Here is a 24,061-nt window from a genome sequence, read left to right on the forward strand (position 1 = left end):
CACCCACAGGCGCCGGGAATGAATTTTAAGCCAGCGGGTCCAGGACACGACCCGCAGTAGACTACATGGGAGTCCAGCGACATAGCCATTACGCTAACTGCTGGTTCACTTTCATAAACTTTTGTATATGTTATTGATATGGGTCCTGTTTACTAAATAGGAAATATTTCTGTTCCATTTTTATTTTTTTTTTTCTGTTCCACTTTTGTAAATTGCCTGCTTGCCAGTTTCTATAGGAACTGGGAAATGTTACAAGTTAGTTTACAACTGTTTGGGGACTTTTCTGGTTTCCTTTGTCCGCAGTATCCCTGAACCATGCTCTATGACCCCTGTAACTTCCACAAATTGGTACCCAGACTTGGAGCGCAAGCTCCTCTGGATCCAATAGGGTGATAAGCCCGAGTTCTCCTACTCTGAGTGGAGCTTGGTTTCTCAGCGGTCTGTTTTCTGCAGCATTATAAGATAAAGTATACACGCACATGGTACATAGCAAGTACACTTGCTATACATGTTTGTTTCTTCCTTTTCTTCTGCTGTTGTTAAGATACGCTATTTTAAAGGGCTTACAGCAAGTACACAATACTTGTTAGTTCCCTTCTTTTCGTCCTTGCTTTCTTTTTTTTTTCTTTTCTTTTTTTTTTAATGCCAAAGGGTACATGCATGAGGGACAGAGGCAGAAAAATCAGTTCTCTGCAGAACCTGCTCATTCCACAGTCCATTTTTATTTATTTATTTGTTTATTTATTTATTTTTGGAGATGTTTTTGCTATAGGGTATGTGCGCTAGCCAGAAAGATAGAGACAGACACGGAGAGCGAGAAATCACCCCCCACCCCCCAGGAGGATGGCCATACCACGATCCCTTCTCCTCCATTCTCCTCTCAGGATCTTGGATGCGCATGCATATGTCTCCAGCGTGAGTTTAAGCCACCAGGTCCAGGATTCGAACCACATTCGACTACATGGGAGTCCAGAGACATAGCATTATGCCAACTGAGGGTCCCTCCACAGTCCATTTTCTTCCCATTCTCCCTCTGTCAGGATCCTGGGCATGTGCTTAAAGGCACTGCAAACAGGTCACTGTTGCACTCTGAAGTTGGTCTGGTTCCTCCATAAGATAAGCTATTTATTTCCATAGTGTTCATTATCAATAAATTCTTTATGTTAGACTATGTCTACTTCCTTAAACCTACCACTTATTGGTGGGTTCTGTTCCCTTAGCACACACAAACACACACACACAATCCCTGTTTTATGTGACAGCCCTCCATATATTTAGAGGCAGCCATTGCGACCTCTTGAATCTCTAGGCCAAAATATCCTTATCTCTTCAAGTTGTACTTTAGGTATAATACAGTTTTTTAATAATTGTGTGACTGTTGCAATGAGTATGACTATTGAGATGTGGTCTGTTTAGGACACAGCATAGTAAATATTTACAAGTATGGTGCTTTTTTATTTAATGAACTTTACAAAAAGTTTGTCCACAGATGCATAGGTTTGCTGTAGACAGAGAGAGAGAGTGTGTGTACCACCCAGCAGGTCCTGGTCACACTGCAATTCCTCCTTCTGTATTTCTACATCCTGTCAAAATTTTGAGCATGCATGCACACATGCCCAAGCCACCAAAGCTGGAATTCAAACCATACAGTCAGCCACGTGGAATCTAGTTCTCTTAACCAATAAGCCATGGGGCCAGCCACGTGGCACTATTTTAATACTTTACCTGTAGACTGCGTTTTTATTGTTACAGCAAAAATTGCTTTTGCTTTTATAAGTATTCTTGTCCTTTTGCCAGGATTTGCTGAATTTAGAACTGAAATCTGCTAGTTGCTATTAAGCTTATTTTAAAATTAAATGTGGGTTAAGTTATCCCTATCAAGGTCATCTTATTTCCTTTTAGCCTCTTGTTCTATTAGTATTTTTATCTTTTTAAAATCTTTGTATTCTTATCTAACATGGGTATTATCTATGCAATCTGGAAATTGATAAATATGACTTTCTGTATCTTAAATTTTGGTTAAAAACTTATTTGGTTTGGGACCAGCAGATGGCATAATGGCTACATCGTTAGACTCCCATGTAGTCGACTGTGGTTTGGGTCCCAGAGTGGCTTAACACTCATGCTGGGTGTATGTGCGTGCATGCCCAAAATCCTAAGAGGAGATCGAAAGCGAGGTGATTTCTCACTTTCTTTCTCTCTCTTTGGTGAGCACACACGCCCTATAGTAAAAATGTCTCTCTTTCAAAAAAAAAAAAATGTGTTTGCTTTTATAGTGTTAACAGAATCAGCAGGTACAGAAATCTAGAGTGCTGTGCTAGAGATAGACCTTTTTTGGTACCCCAGCCACCTTGTCAAAACATTAAATAGTATACACTTAACACCTCTGTGTAGTGGAAGCTGTTCAAATTCTGTGAATTAGTTGAACGAGTACAGACCACTCCAATGCTGTCTGAGAGTCTTTACCTATTTCAGGCTATAACTTTTGTATTTATCATGTCATTTATTTTAATACCATAGTATACGTTGGACATGGCAGACTTCTTCCTAGTGAGGTAATGAGGATAAGGGCTGGGGTACAAATTACTTCCTGTAATATGACAAACACGTATACAAACACCCAAAAACCGTAACAAATGGATTGTACGTATAAATAGCTGCAAGTTTCATTGGATCTGGCACTGGATCCCACATGGCTGGCTGTGTGATTCAAGTCTTGGACATGGCAGATTGGGAGTCGTGCTGGTTGTATATACATGTGTGCCCAAGATCGTGAGAGGAGAATGGAAGAGGAGAGATTGCATCATGGCCATCCTCTTGGGGGGATTTCTTACTCCCTTTCTGTCTCTCTGTGACAAGCACACGTGCCATATAGCAAAAACGTTTTAAAAAATCAATCATTTATCATACTATTAATGTAAATTACCTTAACTTTTTTATATTCAAATTTAGGCTTAGCATACGAGTATATAATCATCTAGAATTGAATATGTATTGAAATAGATAATTTCATATAAAATTGCACAAGTCTTTTTTTTTTTTTTTGGAGAGGTTTTTGCTATAGGGCACGTGCACTTGCCAGAAAGAGAGAGAGAGACAGAAAGTGAGAAAACATTCCCCACAGGGGGTATGGCCACACAGCAGTCCCTTCTCCTCCATTCTCCTCTCGGGATCTTGGGCACACACACACACACACACACACATGCACCCCCCGTGAGTTTAAGCCACCATGTCCAGTATTCAAACTGTGATCGACTACATGGGAGTCCAGCGACATAGCCATTACACCAACTGCTAATCCCAGATCTGTATTTCCTTTTAAAAGGAATAGCTTTTTGGAGTCTTTTTTGTTTGTTTGTTATAAAGGAACTTTATTCTTAGGACAGCAAGATACAGACTCTGAAGTTAGAACCAAATCTCTTAACTACAAATGAAATGAAGATTTACAGATCATTTTGTTTTTATTTAGAAGAGCTGTCAGAAGATGATCTGTTGAATCAGTATTCCTCACTTTCAAAGAAGGCCAAGAAAAATAGTTGTGAAGGTAATAAATCACTGAACTCATCTGAAATGTTCATGCCTGACTTGATAGATCCACCTACTGGCAAAAGAAGCTTAAGCCCACCACCTCGGACAAGGAATAAATTTGCAACATTGTTACAGAGAAAAAATAAAGAAAGTGGTGCAGTTGTAGTTCCCGGGACCAGAAGCAGGTATAGTTGCATCCGTAAAACGTGGTGTGTCTGATTGTCTTGAATAAACGTTGAATTTAGTGGGAATGGGGATAGGACCTGCCTTGATCTGATTACAGTGTTTATGGTGTATATCTTAAATCCAACCTTATTGTATCACTGCTCCCTTGAATTTCTGTTACTTCTATAACCTCTCCATACAGATTCAAAATACGAAAATTATAGACCCTAGTGTTACATTTCTTTTTTTTATGAATTATTTTATTTAACTTTATATCTCCATTTATTTATTTTAATTTGACCAAAGAGAGATATTGAGAGAAAGTGAAACATAGTGTTTACATTTCACAGTACATAAATTCTGTTATTTGAGGAGTCTCCTCCCACTTCTTGATTTCGATTTTAATTTCCTTTGAGGGCTAAATATAATTTTGCAAACTATTTTCTGAAATATATTTTTATATAATTGACTATAAAATTCTGATATTAAGAATCTGATACCTTATTAGATGTTGTGGCTATTAAAATGAAAATGTCTTCTAGTTTTTGTTCTGGAGAATGTTATAGACCAGTTGGGAAAATGGATACACAAACAGTCTTTCCATAAGTGTGGTAAGAACAATGATAAAGGCCATGTATCATGTTTTCGTGAGGGCACTAGAGGGGCATCTAATGCTGGGGCCATGGTTGGAAAGACCAAGATGGAAGGGAAGCGTGTCCCTACCAAGTTTTAAATGCCTAGCTGGGTAAAGCAGACTAAGCCTGGAGCCTAGTGCAGTAGTCAGGCAGCGTAAAGGAAGGTGTGGAGGTGGAAAGCAACAGAGGTACAGGGGAAGTACTGCCCTTGATCTCACTGTTACTCCACAGCCATTGTTCAAGTTGAGGAGCGCAGATGATGGGGGGAGCAGAAATAGGCAGGAGGCCAGTTCAAGAAAGGCTTGTATGCCAAGCTACTAAGGAAGGTTTAGTCTTCTTCAAAGGTAATGGGAAACATTTAAAGGGTTTTAATCAGTGAAGCAGTAGGATTCAGTTGTGGGTTTTTTTGTTTGTTTGCTTGTTTGTTTTTTAAGAGAAATTTTTGCTGTAGGGCATGTGTGCTTACCAGAGATAAAGAGATAGAGAGATAGAAAGCAAGAAATCACCCCCTGGGGGGATGGCCATGCTGCAGTCCCTTCTTCATTCTCCTTTTGGCATTTTGGGAATGCATACACATGTGCCCGGTGGCAGTTTCAGGCCTACAGGTCCAGCACCCAAACCATGGTTGGCCATGTGGGAGTTCATCTGCCATCTGTTGGTCCCTCAATTTCTGTTTGAATAGATAGCTCTGAGTGACCTGAGAAGGTGAATTCAGTAGAAAGATCAGTCAGACAGTTGCTATAGGCCTTGTGAGTGATTATGAGATGTTAAAGAATCAGTATAACTTCAGGATTAGGAATTTAGATGCTGATGTCAGGACACCTGGATTACCATTCTAGTCACTCTCAGATGTTTGACTAGGGGAAATTAACTTCTGGGTACCTTCAATGGAGTTTTGTTTTTTGTGTTTTGAGGGTTTTTTTTTTTTAAGCATTATTTATGTATCTCATTCAATTTGTTATTATTATTTTTTAATTTGACCGAAGAGAGAGGCAAAGGGAAAGCGTTAAAACAAGCTGCCAGGTCTGGGTTTCGAACCACAGTCAGCCATGTGGGAGTCCAGCACCTTAACCACCATGCCACATGCTGGCCCGAGAAGTAGTTTTTTTGTTGTTTTCCTTTTTTGGGGGAGAGGTTTTTGCTACAGGGCAAGTGCACTCGCCAGAGAGACAGAGACAGAAAGCGAGAAATCACCCCTCAGCGGGGATGGCCACACTGCAATCCCTTCTCCATTCTCCTCTCGGGATCTTGGGCACACACACACACGCACCCAGCATGAGTTTAAGCCACCAGGTCTAGGACTCAAACCGCGGTTGACTACGTGGGAGTCCAGCAACATAGCCATTACGCTAACTGCTGGTCCCCTGAAAAGTAGTTTTTTAAAAAGATTTCTTCTTTGGAGCTAATAGTCGTTAAAACTTAAGGGCTATTGAGAGGATTAAATGAATTACTGTAAGTGCCTAAAACAGTGCCCATAGAAGATATACATACAAGAAATAACTCGTGTTTTATTGACTTTGGATGATGGTAACACAACTTGAAAAAGGAAATATAAGTGTGAGAAGTTATCTAGGCATAATAGAGTAACTTTGACAGAAAATGTATTAGCCTCTGTATTCATCTGGAAGACGTACAATGGATTTTTTTGTCTCTTTTTTTTTTAAATTTAATAAATAAGGCCACAGTCAATTTTGTCTAACCATGATACTGGAAGTTGGGCATGAAGGAATGAGTCGTTGGCAATCCCTAAGCCTCACTTTGGGTGATGTTTCAAACTTTCTGTCATTAAATCTTCTCAAGTCATAATACAATACAAATTAAAAGATATTTTAATTCATCTTTTGCTAGTCACTTTCATTTAAAGTGGCTATTAACATGGAGGAATGAAAAGGTAGGCTGCAAATGATAGAAAATGGACTGTTTTAAGAAGTTTCAGAGAGTTGACTTCTTTTACTTGGACAAGTTTCTGGAACTTGGTTTCATTTTTCCATTCAGGTGAGAATAGTTTCCTTTTTCTGCTGCTTAGTGTTGAACTCTTTAAGACAACTAGTAAAACTAATATTGGTGTAGGTAACAGCAGATGGCAACATGGTTACGTCACTGGACTCTCATGTAGTCGACCACAATTCGAGTCTCAGAACCAGCAGCTTAAAGTCATGCTAGGGGCATGTGAATGCATGCTCAAAATCCTGAAAGGAGAAAGCAGGAGAAGGGATTGCGGTGTGGTCATGCCCCGTAGGAGGGTGATTTCCTGTTTTCTGTCTTGCTTGCTCTCTCTCTCTCACTCTCTCTCTCTCTCTCTCTGGGCAACAATATAGTTAATATAGTTCATAGTTAATGTGATAGATTGAAAACAGCACATCATCTGACAGACCCGAATTTAAATTCTTGCTGTCATCTTAGTGAGTGATCTCCCATGCACTATTTAACTTCCCTGAGACTATTTCTTTGTAAAGTATGGATGACCATATACATAGGGCTGTTTTGAAGGTTAGTAGAAGCTCTGAATATCAAACACCTGGCTCAGTGCCTAGTTATTAATACAGACACAAGCATTCATTACCATCGCTCTCTTTTCAATATAATGCAACTAAAAGGAGGTATCAAACATATAAAACGTGTTTGATCTGTCTGCTTTTTTGGAAGTCTGTTTTACTGAGTCTTAATTATTTTTATTATGTAGGTACTTATTTAGAAATGTTCCAGTTTATCTTTTGAGATCTAAAAATATAATATCAGTAAAGTAACACCTTAGGCTAATTAGGAAGAAGCATTCATGAACTTAGAGGAGTTCAGGGTTTTTATTTTCTTCTATAGCTGATTAATTTTATAACACGCGACACTATAACTTCTCTTAACCCATGAGAGAATAGTTGGGCATCTTAAGAATTACGGTTTATTTAAAAATTAGCCAGAAACAGCAGAACAAGGGTATACAACACTCCACAATGCTGGAGCCATATTAAAAGGTCCCAAGTTCATGTGCCAAGGTCTCCCTGTATACCCTGGGTACATACGTGCAAGCTGTGATTCTGGCTGGCTGGGGGTAGAATTATAGCATAAAGAACTTGTTAGGGTGCCTCTTCCTCCAACACCATGAAAGAAAGAAATGGACAAACTTAAAAAATAAAAATAAATTAAACTGTGTGAAATCAAACTTATGATTTTGCCTAATGAAAAGCCTAGTCAGGGGACCAGCAGATGGCATAATAGTTAGATCTCTGGATTCCCATGAAGTTGACTGCTATTTGAGTCCCAGACCTGGAGACTTAAAACTCACACTGGGAACATGTGCATGTTTGCCCAAGATCCAGAGAGGAGAATGGAAGAGAAGAGATTGTGGCATGGCTATCCTCCCTGGGGGGTGATTTCTTATACTCTCTCTGTCAAGCTCATGCACCCTATAGCAAATCTCTCACAAAAAAAAAAAAAAAAAAAGCTTTATTTCATGTACTACTTTCTGTCCTGTCCCTCCAGTCCCTCAGATTAACTGAGGATTTGATAAAAGGATGGAGAAGATTTTCACTCTATAGTATCTAGTAAATATTTCTTCATCATCTTGGACTTGAAATGATGCTTGTTGAAAGGTAAATTCTCTTCAGCCTAATAACTCTCCTTGCATAGATCCTTCTCAATAGTGATTATTGGAGTATTTTTAAGCAGTTTATTTAAAGCTGCTACACTGTACAAATAATACCTCTTTAGTTATATAGAATTTAATGATTGATTTGAAAACCTTAACCTCAATATTTAAAATGATGTAGAAGTTTATAGAGTCAATAACAAGTTAGTAGATTAACGTGTTACCAGAAATTCCCATATGATCTGATGCTAGGAATACACCTTAAGATGAGAGGTAAATGGCTAATTTCTTTCCGTGTGTTTTCTGTGAGATATAGTAGTTACGAATTAGCCCGTCTGCTGGGTGTTCATATATTTGACTATGAGCCACTATCCTAGACCTAAGGTAGTACCCTACCTGGTGCTCTCCGTGTCTTTGTATCCCAATCTTAAAGGTTAGGGAAAAGAGCACTTAAGTGATGTTTAGGTATAGATAAAATATGGAAGTTCAGAACATGTGTATAAAGAAGGCTACTTTTCGAAAGTTCTGTCTAATAATGCGTTATATAAATTAGTTTCTAAGTGTGTAAATATTGATATAATCCAAATTTAAATTTCAAGTAAAACTCAAGATCTATATTGCCTTTAGTTAGGAAATTATATACTTATGAGACTTTTTAAGAAAGTAGAGCGGGACCAGCAGTTAGCGTAATGGCTGTGTCGCTGGACTCCCATGTAATCGACCGCGATTCGCGTCCCGGACCCGGTGGCTTAAAACTCACGCCGGGCACATGTGCGTGCATGCCCAAGATCCCGAGAGGAGAACGGAGGAGAAGGGATTGTGGCATGGCCATCCCCCCTAGGGGATGATTTTTCACTTTCTGTGTCTCTGTCTCTCTCTGTCTGTCCGGCGAGTGCACGCGCCCTATAGTAAAAAAAAAGAAAGAAAGAAAGTAGAGCATTATTCCATTTTGTTTTATTTTTATTTGCTACAGGACATGTATACTCATTAGGGAAATGGAAGGAGAGAGAATAACTGAGAAAACATCCCCCAATGGGGATGGCCACGCTACAGTTCCTTCTCTATTCTCCCTCTTGGGAATTTGGGCACGCACGCCCACGCACACATGTAGCATGTTCTCCAAGCTGCCAGGTCTGGGATTTGAACCACACATTTAGCTATGTGGGAATCTAGCCATCTTAGCTACCATACAACAAGCTGGCCTGCATTATTCCATTTCAAATATTAATATTTTTGTGAGAAAACTAGAATACTTACCTTTGCTTTCTGTTGCTTTTTGTTAGGTTTTTTTGCAGTTCTCTGGATGCTGCGAACTCTGTTTCAGAGAAAGTAAGTAGCCAGTCTCTAGAAGAAACTGCTGTCACAGGAAAAGAGACCAATCCAAGTGAATCAGGTTGTCTAGACCTAAGCAAGGAACTGGTTGATACAAATACAGCACATCATTCAAGTGATGAGAGTCTAAATGGTGTAACTGTGTTTGCTAATGAGGCGTCTCAGTCTTTTACAACCAGCAAATTCACAAGGACCATTTCACCACCCACCTTGGGGACACTAAGGAGTTGTTTTAGTTGGTCTGGAAGTCTTGGAGACTTTTCAAAAACTCCAAGCCCCTCCTCAAGCACAGTATTGCAGCAGTTCCGAAGAAAAAGTGATTCCTCCACCCCTCTGCCAGAGAATAATAAGATGTCTGATATATCTCAGTTAAAGAGTGATGAGTCAAATGATGGATCTCATCCCTTACACGAAATGTCATCACAGTCTCAGGAAAGCGTAGAATTATCGCCGCACAGTTTAAATACATCAAAACTTTCTCAGCCCTCTAGTAAGGATTCTGATTCAGAGGTAAGTCAAAACATGAAGCCTTTGTTTTCAAATTCAGATATAAGGGAAAATAAAATGTTAATCAAATAGTTGAGTAAATTTTGCCTACATTATAGAAATAGCTCGTTAACTTTCCATTCTAAATCCTACTGTATAGAACATTCACATTTTATTCATATGAGGGACTTATTTGTATCTTTCACCTTTTAAATTCCTGTACAATAAATAATGTGACTCTATACTTCCTAAATTATTGTGTGTTCCATCAATTGGCATCTCAAGTTGTGGTATGGTTAATATCAAAGCAGAATAATAATCTACGGGGATTAGCAGATGGCATAATGGTTACATCGCTAGACTTCCATGTAGTTGACCACATTTTGAGTCCCAGACTCAGTGGCTTAAACTCATGCTGGGTGCATGAGTGTGGGTGCCCAAAATCTTGAGAGGAGAATGGAGAAGGGATTACAGCATGGCCATCCTCCCTGGGGGGTGATTTCTCACTTTCTGTTTCTTTGTCTGTCTATGTCTCTCCAGGGAGCACACATGCCCAGTAGTGAAAAAAATCTCTCTTTAAAAAAAAAATAAATAAAAATAACCTATGAAATGAAAAGTTATTAATGAATTTATATTTTAAATCTTTAATATTTTTAAAGAATTATTTTATTTATTTATTTATTTTTAATTTGTTATAAGGCCTATGCGCTTATCAGAAAGAGAAAGTGAGAAAGCAAGCCACCAGGTACAACAGTTAGCCATGTCCAAGTCCAGCACCTTAACCACTGTGCCACTTGCTGGTCTTAATAAACTCTTAAATTTATATAACATTCGGAACCTTATAGGGAAATGTCCCTGTTAATGTGACGGTTTCCATCTTAAGTAAAGTATTTCAGAAATACATTTTCATTTACTCTATTCTTGCTAAACTTTATAACAAAACAAAATAGTAATATGAATTATTTTATGCTATTCTGTTTTGAATGAATAAAAGCATCCTAACTACTTTTTTCCATATGAAATATCTTTATCCTTACTTGTATAAAATCAAATCTGCTCAGAAGATTTAGTGACATACGTAAAAATGGTCCTTTGGCGAAAAATTTTTGTTTTTATCTGAGTTGTCTCAAATTTACCGGTATAATGTGCTTTGTCTTATCATTACCACCTGTAATCACCAAGTTGTAAGACAATTATAGTACTATTTTTTTCCTTTTTTAAGAATTATTTAATGTAACTTTATTTTAATTTGACTAGAATGAGTGTGAGAGAGAGAGAGAGAGAGGGAAAGTGAGAAAGCAAGCCACCAGGTCTGGGACTCGAATTGCGGTCAGCCATGTGGGAGTTCAGCACCCCTAACCACCCCACCACCTGCCAGCCCCTGTTGTAGTAATATTTAGCAGAACTGTGATGTGTAACAGTCGCAAATATTAAGCAGTATCTATATGTTAATATAGGTTCAAAAAGTAAATATTTAATTCACGTTCCTAAACAAAACTTGGATTCACACTAAAGAAAAGAACAAATTAATATGTGGAAATGAGAAAGCTAAAATCAATTTATATACTGAATCCCAGATCTCTCTCATGTGTTGTATTTTAAATTTTGGGGAGGATGCCAAGCTAAAATCTTAGCCTCTTTTGAGAATTTTGCTTTTATTCTCTGCTGAGTATTGTTAGTCCTGGTAGAAGATTCTTTGAATTCCTTGTTTTCTGTGAAGTTATATTCTGTTTACACTTATTTCTTACTTATTTCTCACTTTATTTTCTATTTTGTTGAGTGTCAGTTAGTTGATAAAAATTCAATAATGAAAATCTAATGTTACTTAATTTTTTGATTTGGGGATCCAGGAATCAGATTGTAATATTAAATTGCATGAAGATCAAGCTAATGAGAACTCCAAGATACATTTATCTCAGTTTTCAAAAAAAGACAAGTTTCAGAAGAATAAGGTACAGCATTTATTTAATAAATTTTTTGAGGTTCAAAACCAGTGTCTGCTTATTACCAGAAAATGAGAAATAGAAGCAAAATTAAAATACAGATTGAGTATCCCTTATTTAAAATTTGTAGGACCTATAGTGTCTCAGATTTCAGAGATATTTTGGATTTTGGAATATTTGAATATATATGATATAGCTTGGGGATAGGACCCAATTCTAAACATGAAAGTCATTTATATTTTGTATGCATCTTAGACACATAGCCTAAAGATAATTTTACATGATTATGTATTGCAGTATTTTGACTATGATCTGTCACATGAGGTCAAATGTTAAATTTTACACTTGTAATATGTTGGTGCCCCCAAAATTTCTAATTTTGGAGCTTTCAGATTTGCGATTTTCTATTAGGGATACTCAACCTGTATCTATATTCTCATTTATACAAAAATGTTTGCTTTCAAACCTTCTAGGACCATGTTGTGCTTAACTATAGGTAATTAAGTGGTGGAACCTATTTTCTCTTGCAGTATATATTACAGGTCTTTTTCCATTACTTACAATGACTATGCGATATGCCATTCTGTGGATTTAGCTAATCCCCCACCCCCCTTTTTTTTGTCATTTACTGTACCAAATTTTTGCTCTGGTACGCAGTGCTACAACCAAGAGCTTGTGGGTAATATTTCAGTAATATTCTTGTTTAATTTGTAGGGATAAACTCCATGGAACGATATTACCAGTCACAAGTCATATAGGGTTTAAAGCCCTGATATGTATTTCCAGAAGGCCTTCTAGAAACTGTGTACCCATGAAAAACCAGTTTTTTAGTCAGAATATACAAATATTTATGCAACTACTTAGTGAAATCTCACAAGTTAATGCATATTCTATATACTAAGTGTTCTCACCCGTCGATATAAAAGCTCTAATTCCTAGCTTAAAAAATGTACAAGGGGCATAAGCAGATCACAAAAGGGGTATAAAATGGTTGGTAAATATAGAAAAGCAGGTCCAGCCTCCTTCATAATCAAACAATGCAAATTAAAATAATAAAGCACACTTTCTTGCCTCTGGATTCCCAAAACATGTTTCAAATTTTACTCATTTTCTTACGGTAGTATAGCAAGATGAATAATTACTTGCTATCTAAGAGAATAAGAATTGCTTTTTCTGAGAAGGAATTTGAAAGAGTTTAAATAATCCAACCCAGTAAATACATTATAGAACTTGAGCCTAAGAAACATTAAGAATTTAAGCTCAAGAACACTTTAAACTGCATTGGTTACAATAGTGAAAACCTGGAAATAAGGCCAGCCACATAGCCTGGTTACTAAAGGAGCCAGATCCTGCACGGCCCCCCACAGTTTGAATCGTGGGACTGGTTGAGTGTGCATACATGCTCAGTATGGAAAAATAGAGGAGAGGGACCAGCAGATAGCATAATGGTTACATTGCTGGACTCCTATGTAGTCCACTGTGATTTGTATCCCAGACCCAGTGGTTTAAAACTCATGCCAGCACATGTGTGTGCCTGCCCATAATCCCAAGAAGAGGAAAGGAATAAATTATTAAATAATCATTTGTTTTAACTTTGGTAGAAATACAGATGAACTCTTTTGTGTTCTTTTTGTCATGTTTTTCTATAGTGAACATATAATCAGACTTGAAAAAATTCGTGGAAGCCAGACTATGAAGGAGAAACATTGTATGTCCCCACTTAATATATACCGACTGTCTGTATTCTATGGCTGAAACTGAAAACTTAGAGGATATAGAAACATGGAAAATGGTTATAGATACTGGATACAGTGTGGGAAGAGTATGAGAGGAGGAGGAGTGTGAGGAAAGACCCTAAGGAGAAAAATAGGCAAGACATTTATGAGACACAGAAATGGATTATTATCTATTGATGATAACATGTATAGTATCCCCACCTGGACTGGTGAGAAATGTGTTCATGTTGGAAAAATTCACTTTACAAGCTAAGTGATGTATATGATTGAATGTATTAAAAAAAAAACTTAAGATAAAATAGATTAAAAAATTTTAAAAGCTTATGGAAAGTAGAATTAAAGTATGAGCTTATTTAGGTGCAAGAAGAAATCCATGAATTTTTTTAAAAATGATATGTATTTTCCATGAACTTTTTGAAGGCTTTTCATGTTATTTTCCAATTAGTGTAAAAACTTTTAAATTTTTTCAATAAATGGTCTGCATACCCATTTCAAAGAAGATGTTCATTTCATATACTATTATATATATAATGACTTAGTTCAGATTGCTATATTAGAATACCATAAACTGGGTAGCTTTAACAACAAATATTTATTTCCCATAGATCTGGAGTTTGGAAAATGCAAGATCTAGGTGCTAGCAGATTCCATGTCTAGTGAGGGCCTCTTCCTGGGTTGGAGGTGGCTGCCTTATTATGTCCTCACAGGGAGATCCTCTCTCTGTGTCTTTTCTTATAAGGGCACTGATTATTCATGAGGGCTCCCACCCTGGTGACCTAATTGTATCCCAAAGGTCCCACTTCAAAGGTTATCACATTAGAGCTTATGACTTCTAAATGCGGATTTTGGGGTAACACAAACATTCAGTCCATAGAAAATTTTAGTATATCAAAGCTTTAAGTGTAAAGTATCAATTTATAAATATGAGATTATAAAATGAATGAGGCTTTTTTTATATATTGACTTGGAAATATGTCATCCCCACTCTCCCTTATTTGCTATAGAGTGTGCACATGAGAATGAGATTATGAGAGAGGTGCGTACTCCCATGGGGTTCAACCACACCTAGTCCCCCTCATCCGGTCCTCCATCTTATCAGATCCTTGGCACTCATGCATGTGCCTGGAGCATTTTGGCTGTTCGAGCTGGGGATTTGGACTGTGGCTACCATGTAGGTTCTGGCTTCCCTTGAGCATTGTGTTACCAATGCCCCACAGAACCTACCCTGTCCATGTTATTCTTGAGTAAAAAAGAAAAACAAGTTAAATATATATTTACATATAGTACCGTGTTCATTTCCTTAACTGAAAATACTTAATGCACACATGAGTATATTAGCATAGTCATAGTAAAAAGATCAGAACAGTATCTAAAGAATTAACTTGCAGTGACAGGACAAGAAATGTACAAAGTACTTTCCAAGTCTGGACTTTTATTTTCTCTCTCAGAGATTTGCATTTTTAGGGTTTTATCTCTCACTTCTGTTTTGGAGACTAGGTAAATATTCCCTGATACCCATCTTTTATATCTAAAATCAAACTCATCTTTTTTTTTTACCTCTTATTCATTCTTCTTATAACTTTTTTATTATAATCCGTTGAATACAATTATATTCTCTTTGTCATGTAGTTTCAAAAATCTTAGGGTTGTCTTTTTTATTTTTCTTTACAATGACCTTCCTCTACAGCAGACAACTTCCTGTCAGACACAACTTTCTCTGAAAATAATTCTCCTTTCCCTTTTGCCCCAATAAATATGGAGGATAAGAGAGGCTTAGCTGGTGCATTCCTGGTATGGCTTCTCCTTCTCCCTCTTGACTCGGATTTCTGTGCCTCAGATTTCTGTGCTTTGAGTAGTAAGTACGTCCATGTGCACTTCAGGTGACTCTGTAGGACAGAAAAGTCACAAGTGGACCCAACATGATCTTAACATTTCTTTCTTTGTCTTATTTCTTCCTCCTTTTGTTCCCATCACCAACATCCTAGTTCAGGATTTCATTTTTCCTATGTGGATTTTTATTTTAAAATTAAGCTACTTTAAAACTTTATTTTATATACCTCACTTCCACTGTGCTAAGAAACAACAGTGAAATTCAATGGCTTCATATTGTCCACAGGATAAAAATCAACCCTTCAGTGGAAACACCCAAATGTCAATAGACATTTAAGTAAACCATGATACATTCATTCAGTTGAGAAGTGGGCAGCCTATTCAAAATAAAATTCTATTTTACATATAAAATGGAAAAACCTCAAGATACATTGTTAAGTAGAATCAAGATATATTGAGAAAAATGTACTCAACAATGTGTACTTTGCTGTCGTGTGTATGTGTGTGTGTGTAAATGATGTGATATCTAAACAGGAAACTCATAGCAGCAGTTGCTCCTGGGAATACTTGTGTAATTCCTTAAAATTTTATGCCAGGTGCATGTGTTAGCTGCTTTTAAATAGCTATGGTTTCTGTAGTAGATCTTTATATAAATAGCACATGTTTACACATGGCCTATGGGTTATTTTTCAGTTGCAATATATGTAAAGAGTAGTTTGGAATTAACTAAAGTTAGCTGTTTTAACAGAAATCTTAATCTTTCATCTTTAGGTTCCTGGGCTATATAAATCTAGTTCTCTGGACTCTCTGTCTACAACTAAGATCAAACCTTTAGTACCTGCCAGAGCCAGTGGGCTGAGCAAGAAGCCAGCTAGCATCCAGAGGAGAAATCATCATAATGCTGAGAACAAGCCAGGATTACAGATAAAAATCAGTGAACTTTGGAAAAATTTCGGATTTAAAAAGTGAGTTTTCTTGTTCCTTAATCTGAAGTGGATGAACTATTTTACAATTTTAATCTCTCTCCCCAGCTCTTTCTAGTCTCATGTGAATCAATTTCTGTTTATCTCACCATAAGATGATTTTTTTTTTAAATAGAGATTTTTTGCTATAGGGTTCATGTGCTTCCTGGAGGGACAGACAGAAAGCAAGAAATCATACCCCCCTCAGGGGGTATAGCAACACTGCAATCCCTTCTCCTCCCGTCTCCTCTTGGGATTTTCGGCATGTAAGCACATGCACTTGTGCATGTGAGTTTTAAGCCACTGGATCCAGGACTCAAACCTCAGTTCGTTATAGCCATTACACCATCTGCTGGTCCCCATGAGACAATTATTTTCTTCTGTTTCCTTTAGCTGACTCTTCAAATACATCTTTTTATTTTTTCACTATAAGGCATGTGTGCTTGGCAGGGAGACAGAGACAGAAAACAAGAAATCATCCCCTGGGGGAACACCACACTGCATCCCTTCTCCATTCTCTTCTTGGGACTTCGGGTACACATGCTCCTAGTATAGGTTTTAAGCCACCCGGTCCTGGACTTGAACCATGGTCGACTGCATCAGAGTCCAATTATGCAACCATTATGCCATCTGCTGGTCTCCCTTTTAGCTGGCCCTTTAAAAGTGTATTAAATTTCAGGACCGGGAACCAGCAGTTAGCGTAATGGCTATGTTGCTGGACTCCCACATAGTCGACCGCGGTTCACGTCCCAGACCCGGTGGCTTAAAACTCACGCCGGGTGCGTGTGCGTGCGTTCCCAAGATCCCAAGAGGAGAATGGAGGAGCAGGGATTGCGGCGTGACCATCCCCCTGGGTGGTGATTTCTCGCTTTCTGTCTCTAATGTCTCTCTCTGTCTGGCGAGCGCATGCGCCCTATAACAAAAATCTCTCCAAAAAAAAAAATTTTCAGGACCAGCAGTTGGTGTAAAGACAATGTTGCTGGACTTCCATGTAGTTGACCACAGTTCAAGTCCCGGACCCAGTGGCTTAAACTCACACTGGCACGTGTGCGTGCGTGCCCAAGATCTCAAGAGGAGGCTGGAAGAGAAGGGATGACAGCGTGGCCATCCCCCCTGGGGGGTGATTTCTCGCTTTCTGTCTCTCTCTTATCTTTCTGGCGAGCGCACGTGCTCTATAGCAAAAACTTCTCAAAAAAAAAAAAAAAAGTCTATTAAATTTCAGTTTTTACACTTTCTTTTAGTCAAAAGATGTCAAACTAAAAACCCCATTTCTCAATCTGGCTTTGGGGTCTCTATTATTTAGCATATTACTTTTCTTAGCTTTCTCAGGTTTTTTTGCCTCTTGTCTTTCTGGGATTATGAGAATAATGTTTTAGATGGGGTGGAAGTATAGTGCTTTATCATACTTTTCTAAACCGTCACATCTAAAATGGGGAGGATCATGAATTTGTCCAATTTCTAATGTGTGTGACAAGCACTGATTTAAAAGAATTGATTCTCTTCATAGCTACATTTTTTTAACCGCAGTGCTTCCTTCTATTAAACTATAAAGTTAACCACAGAGCAGCATCAATTTACAGTTTTTTTCTTATTCTTCTCAATAAAATAACTGCTAAGTTTAATCAAAACTAAAAAGTGATAGGATTTAATTTTACTTAATAAAAAAAGATTCTTAGTCAGATGAGATGGTATAATTGGAAATGCTTTGTAGATATGTAAGAGCTGACCAATTTTTTTTTTTTTTTGCATTGTGAAAAGGCTAGGATTAAATTATATAGGAGCATTTCTCAAACTTTTTATTTCTCTAAACCTATCACATGCTTAAAAATTATTGAGGGCCCACAAAAATTGGTTTATATGGGTTATATTTGTCAATACTTAACCATCTATAATAGATTTAACCAAATATAATAGACATTTAAAAATTTATTTTAAAATAATATTGATTCCATTAATATGAACATAAAGTAGTATTTTTTAATGAAAAACGGCTATTTTTTTAAAGAAGAGTGGCATTACTTTTATATTTTGTAAATCTTTACATCCTAGTTTAATAAAACTCAATGGGATTCTTATATCTGCTTATAATTTTCTTCCAGATATTGACATATTTCATTATATAATTTAAGAAAAACATTAACAAGCAGCAAAATCTTAAGTAATGGGAAGCTGTGAATTGGTAGATAAAAGTTATTTAGATTGTAATGTTTACTTGAAAGTTCTAATTTCTTCATTGGCAACAAGGACTGTTAATTATTTTCTCTCAAGTAATAGGCTCTCTTTGTTTATTTTAGAGAAGCTTGTTGCCAAATATATAAATTTGAATGACATTAATATTACATTGCTTTTACTTGAAATAATCATCATACGTAGTTATACAACAAAACTAAGTATGCTTCATGTTTGCTTTCTGTTTGTCAAGAATATTAAGCAGTGTACTAGAGCCAACATGTGACTTGATAGTTAGGGCAGCTGAATTCCATTCAGTCCTGGACCCATCTTGAAAAGCATACCAGGCAAATGTGCATGTGTGTCCAAAATCCCAAAAGGAGGAGAGATGGAGGAGAGGGCTTTGCAGTGTAACCATGCCACATTGAAGGATGTTTCTATATGCTCCCTCTCATGCTCTATCTGTCTCTTTCTAGTAAGCATACAAACCTTATGGCAAAATTAAAAAAAAAAAAGGGCGCCAAAGGCTTGAGATTTAATAAAGTTGGTTTTTTGTATTGCTTCATCAAGAACATTCTTGAGTCTAATTTTTATTTGTTTGTTACTTATACTGTTTGGTGCCACCATCTTGATTCATGCCAAGTTGCTAGTAGTTTTACCCAGTTTTGCTTTAGTGTCATCTGTACAAGTGTTAGCATGGTAGAAAAGGCAAATGAAGTCTAATGTTGTTATAAATATAATTTTGATCTTGCAAATCCCCTGAAAGTGCCTTAGGAATCTCCAGAGGCCCATGGACCATACTTTGAGAACTGCTACTAGGGAGAAATTTAAAAATACAGCAGTGTTCTTAAATGACTTTTAGGAGATAAAACTTAACTAGTGTTTAATTTTTGTTGATTGGAGATAGAATTACCTGTGTTATTTTCAAAATAGTATCAAGTTTTTGGGTTTTTTTTGGTTTTTTTTTGAGAGGTTTTTGCTATAGGGCACATGTGCTCACCAGAAAGACAGAAGAAGAGACAGACAGCAAGAAATCACCCCCCCAGGGGGTATGGCCATGCTGCAATCCCCTCTCCTCCATTCTCCTCTTGGGACCTTGGGCATGCACGCACACATGCCTGGCATGAGTTTAAGTTACCAGGTCCAGGACTCAAACCGCGGTCGACTCCATGGGAGTTCAGCGGCATAGCCATTACACCAACTGCTGGTCTCAAGGATCAAGTTTCATAGACATAGAGCTCCTTCCAGCAAGAGCAGGGAAGAAAAGGAGTAACAGATTAGCCATTTGTTTATGTTTTATTTATATTAGTGAGATGAGATTGGCACTAAAGAGAAAAGAATTTGTTCCTTTCTTGGGATTATTTTTGCCTTTGCTAGTATTTATCTAGTAGCTGCCTCGCACCTACATTGAAAGGTGATTCAATGGGACCAACAGATGACACAATGGTTATGTCACTGGACTCCCATCTAGTTTACTGAGGTTCATTTCCTCGACCCAGTGGCTTAAAATTTACACCGGTCACGTGTGCATGTGTACCCAAAATCCTGAGAGGAGAATGGAGAAGGGATTGTGGCGTGACCATCCCCCCTGGGGGGTGATTTCTCGCTTTCTGTCTCTATGTCTCTCTCTGTCTGTCTGGCGAACGTATGCGCCCTATAGCGAAAACCTCTCAAAAAAAAAAAAAGAAAGGGAACCAGCAGTTAGCGTAATGGCTATGTCGCTGGACTCCCACGTAGTCGACCGCAGTTCACGTCCCGGACCCGGGGGCTTAAAACTCACACTGGGCGCATGTGCGTGTGTGCCCCAAATCCCGAGAGGAGAATGGAGAAGGGATTGTGGCGTGACCATCCCCCCTGGGGGGTGATTTCTCGCTTTCTGTCTCTATGTCTCTCTCTGTCTGTCTGGCGAACGTATGCGCCCTATAGCGAAAACCTCTCAAAAAAAAAAAAAGAAAGAAAGAAAGAAAGAAAGATGATTTTTAAAAGTGGAAAAGAGCTCCAGGAAGCAAAACTGAAACTTTATTAGGACTACTCAGAATCTGAGTATGTTATATAATGAATTGAGGCACATTTTACAATAAAGCGCATCCTGTCTTCATATATCTCTATTTTGTCCAAGTTGAGAATTTTTTTTAATAATCAATATACTAAAAATACTAAATTTATTTGATATATTTTGCAGGGATTCTGAAAAGCTTCCTTCTTTTAAAAAGCCTCTGTCTCCAGTCAAAGATAATATCCAACTAACTCCAGAATCAGAAGAGGATGTATTTAACAAACCCGAATGTGCACATGTTCAGAGAGCAATATTCCAATAATTGCAGACTGCTGGGAACCTGTTGCCTGCAAGAGAATCTTATCGATCTGAAGTCCTGTTTGGGAATAAGGCAATTATTAGACTCAAAGATCAATTCTTAGATCTATTCCATCTTTAACACATAATACATTTTGTATATTAATTGTGTAATTTTTACTTTTACTCAGCTTTTTATATTTTCATAAGAAGCTAAATAGAAAATAATTTTATCTTTGGCAGTTTTTTAGAAGTTTTGACATTAACTGGGAAATTCCCCTGAAGTTTATAAAAATCTATTAAGATTCCTGCAGTATTTCAAGTGTAAGAATGATAAATGGAAACCCACAATTCTATAGTAATTTTACCCTCAAGGAAATCACTGTATTTCTGTAGACTTTAAATATTTTCACCTGCTTATCCTGTCTGTCCTTTAGGATTTGTCTAAAAATAAAATTGCTAGGATAGGAAAAGTAGTTGGAAGAGTCAAAGTGCATTACACAAATGAGACAGTGCTCTGTTATGTCTAAAGAATTTAGATTACGAAGTGAAGGAAACTCGCCTTCAGCCTCATGTGAAAGAAACTACTTCTATCAATTTTCTTCAACTTCAAAATAGCACAGATTTTTCTTACTGTATCTTTTTTTGTACCTTAACATACATTTAAAGCTAGGGCTATAAACATTAAGCAGGATGTAAAAGTTGCATAGTCTGTGATACGAGCACTCAGCAAAGAAATAGGCAGATCTGAAAAGACAGCCAGCTACACAAGTGAATATCTGAAGTGACAGGAAGTAGAGGAATTACAGAAGTACTTCTGATAAAGAAGGGTAAAGGGAAGGGACCTAGAATATTTTAATTTTTAAATGAGATTTAATATAGGGTTGTTGGGAAAAAGATTAGAATGGAACAAAAACATAACCAAAACTGTAACAAAACAAGAAAGAAACAAAAAGACTCAGTCTAGAAAAGACCTCATTTAAAGAACGAAAGCAGATTTGAATTACCTATGCATGTTGTCCTGTTGTATAACAAATGAAGAAAGAATCAAACATGATCTACAGATACTCATTTCTCACTGACTAAAAATGCCACTTACATTGCAGGAGAGGAATAAAACTCATTATAAATCCTCAAAAGTTAACAGAATGAAAAGAGAGACAAGCGAGCTGATAGATGAATGGTAAGTGAATTAGCAAACAAATGACCGTTTTTCTAGGGATAGAAGACAACAAAAGGTAAAAGTCTAGATGGTTTGATAAATGGAAACATCATGAGGTCCTTTGGAAGCCACAAGTACAGGGTAAGCTAAAAATAGGGTAGGTTTTGAAAACTTAAAGGTAATATGGAAGAAGGAGAAGATGGCAGTAGAGCCAGTTTTCACTCTCCAGATCCCCACATAAGAGGAACTGGATGGCAAAATCAAAAACCCATGAACATTTACCACAAACTAAGGTGATAAATCTTTAAATCCTAAAATAGTAATGGGTAAAGACAAGCACCAACTGTTAGAATGCCACACAACATTGTATCGGCATCTATTAAGGCCAAGTAGGGAGAAAAGAACATCTAATGGACCTGAGAACAGAACTTTTGTTAGAATAAGGGCTGAAACACTTAGGCCAAGCTGAGAACAGTTTGAACGTGGGAGAGGGCTTGCTCATTTTAGTGGTACACAAGGCCATCAATAAGGTCTGAAGGATGGAAGCAAGGTAGTCGCTTTGAAGTATTGAAACTGATTTGCCAAATCCATCAATACTTTCTTCCAGGATAGGGTTCTCAAAAGAAAAAATGCTAGGATGAAATCAAATTGAAAAAGAGGCCTATTAAGATAATAGAATAGGAAGTAGTCAACCAAGACATTACAGCAGAATCTTGTTTTTGAGCATTAAAAAAAAAAAATTAAAACACTTGAAGTTTAAAAAGCTCCCATCCTCTCTGGGCTTGTACCTAGTTGGTGATGACACAACTAAATGCAATGAATTGTTTCAAAATCAACTCATAACTGATGCTAAGTAAAAGTACTATCTACCCATTAAAATATGACATTATTGAAGAAATAAAGTATGTTTAGAATCTTAAAAAATAAAGAAAGAATGTCAGAATCATGGGTACATACATCACCTGCTATGGTGCCTCTCTCTGGAAAATGGTGAAGAAAATCGAAATCAGCCAGCACACCAAGTACATTTACTCCTTCTGTGGCAAAAGAGATGAAGAAACAAGCTGTGGAGACCTGGCACTGTGGTTCCAGCTTGAAAGCAGTAGCTGGTGGTGCCTGGACCTAGAGCACCACTTTGGCTGTCAGAGTAAAGTGTGCCATCATAAGACTGAGGAACTGGAAGACCAATAGAGGCTCAGTGGACATTTGGAATATCACTAGCCTACAATAAATGGGTTAATTTATGTACTAAAATTGCTTTTGTTTGTTAATTGTATTAGACAGTCTGATTTACACTGTAAATACTGCTTTATCAAGAGACTTGGAAATTAAAGTTGTTTTAGTCTGGGGGAAAAAACTCCCATGAACTTTTAGATCAATCTCATTTTTTGAAGTAATTTTAATAGCTCTTTTTGGTTTGTTTGTTTTAAGAGGTTTTTGCCTTAGGGCATGTGCACTCACCAGGGAGAGACAAAGACAGTGAGGAAAAGTAAGAAATCACCCCCCCCTGGGAGGATGGCCACACCACAATCCCTTCTCTTCCCCCACTGGGATCTTGGGCACGCACGCACACGTGCCTGACATGATCTTCAAGCCATCAGGTCCAGGACTTGAACCATGGTCAGCCATGTGGGAGTCCAGCAACATAACCACTACCCCATCTGCTGGCTGGCCCCTAAAGTTATTTTAATAAGAAAGAATCAACCACAGAAATAGCACCTTTACAGACAATGAAAATATGTTAGAAAGATAGACTCACAGAACAGATCAAAACTAAATCATATGAAGATAATAAAAAAGAATAATTTTTAAAATGAAAATTTAAGATTGGAAAAGTTCAGAAATAAGATAAACTCAGGGAAACATTAGAAATGAAAATGTTTCGTTAATGAAGGCTAAAGTAGAAGGAATGCAAACACACTATAGATAATGTCCTAAAAGAAATAAGAGATAAAAATAAAGAAATGTGAAAAACAAATTCTTAATTAGGAAGTGACAGCCAGCTGGTGACATGGTGGTTACGCAGCTGGGTCCCATGTGGCCAATCGTGGTTTGAGTCCTGGACCTCGTGGTTTAGAGAAAACACCAGGCACATGTACATTCATGCCCAGAATCTTGAAAGAATGGAGAAAAGATTGCAGCATGGCCATCCCTGGGAATGATTTCTTACTTTCCCTCTCTGTCTCTCTCCAGGGAGCACACTTGCCCTGTAACAAATTAAAAGAAAAAGGTGAAAA

The 24,061-nt window shown here is 37.5% G+C and overlaps 1 protein-coding gene across 1 annotated transcript in view; it reads left to right on the forward strand.

The window, feature by feature from the left end:
* Positions 1–20,752, forward strand: part of EXO1 (exonuclease 1) — a 45,557-nt gene extending 24,805 nt beyond the window's left edge. The window contains exons 10-14 of the mRNA XM_006157199.3: positions 3,470–3,713; positions 9,195–9,753; positions 11,580–11,681; positions 16,010–16,203; positions 20,552–20,752. Of these exons, the coding sequence (XP_006157261.1) occupies positions 3,470–3,713; positions 9,195–9,753; positions 11,580–11,681; positions 16,010–16,203; positions 20,552–20,687 (1,235 nt within the window). The 3' untranslated portion in view covers positions 20,688–20,752. The remainder of the gene's footprint in view (positions 1–3,469; positions 3,714–9,194; positions 9,754–11,579; positions 11,682–16,009; positions 16,204–20,551) is intronic.
* Positions 20,753–24,061: the final 3,309 nt, after the last annotated feature.

Source organism: Tupaia chinensis, unplaced genomic scaffold, assembly GCF_000334495.1.
Source record: "Tupaia chinensis unplaced genomic scaffold, TupChi_1.0 Scaffold000532_1, whole genome shotgun sequence".
NCBI lineage: Eukaryota > Metazoa > Chordata > Mammalia > Scandentia > Tupaiidae > Tupaia > Tupaia belangeri.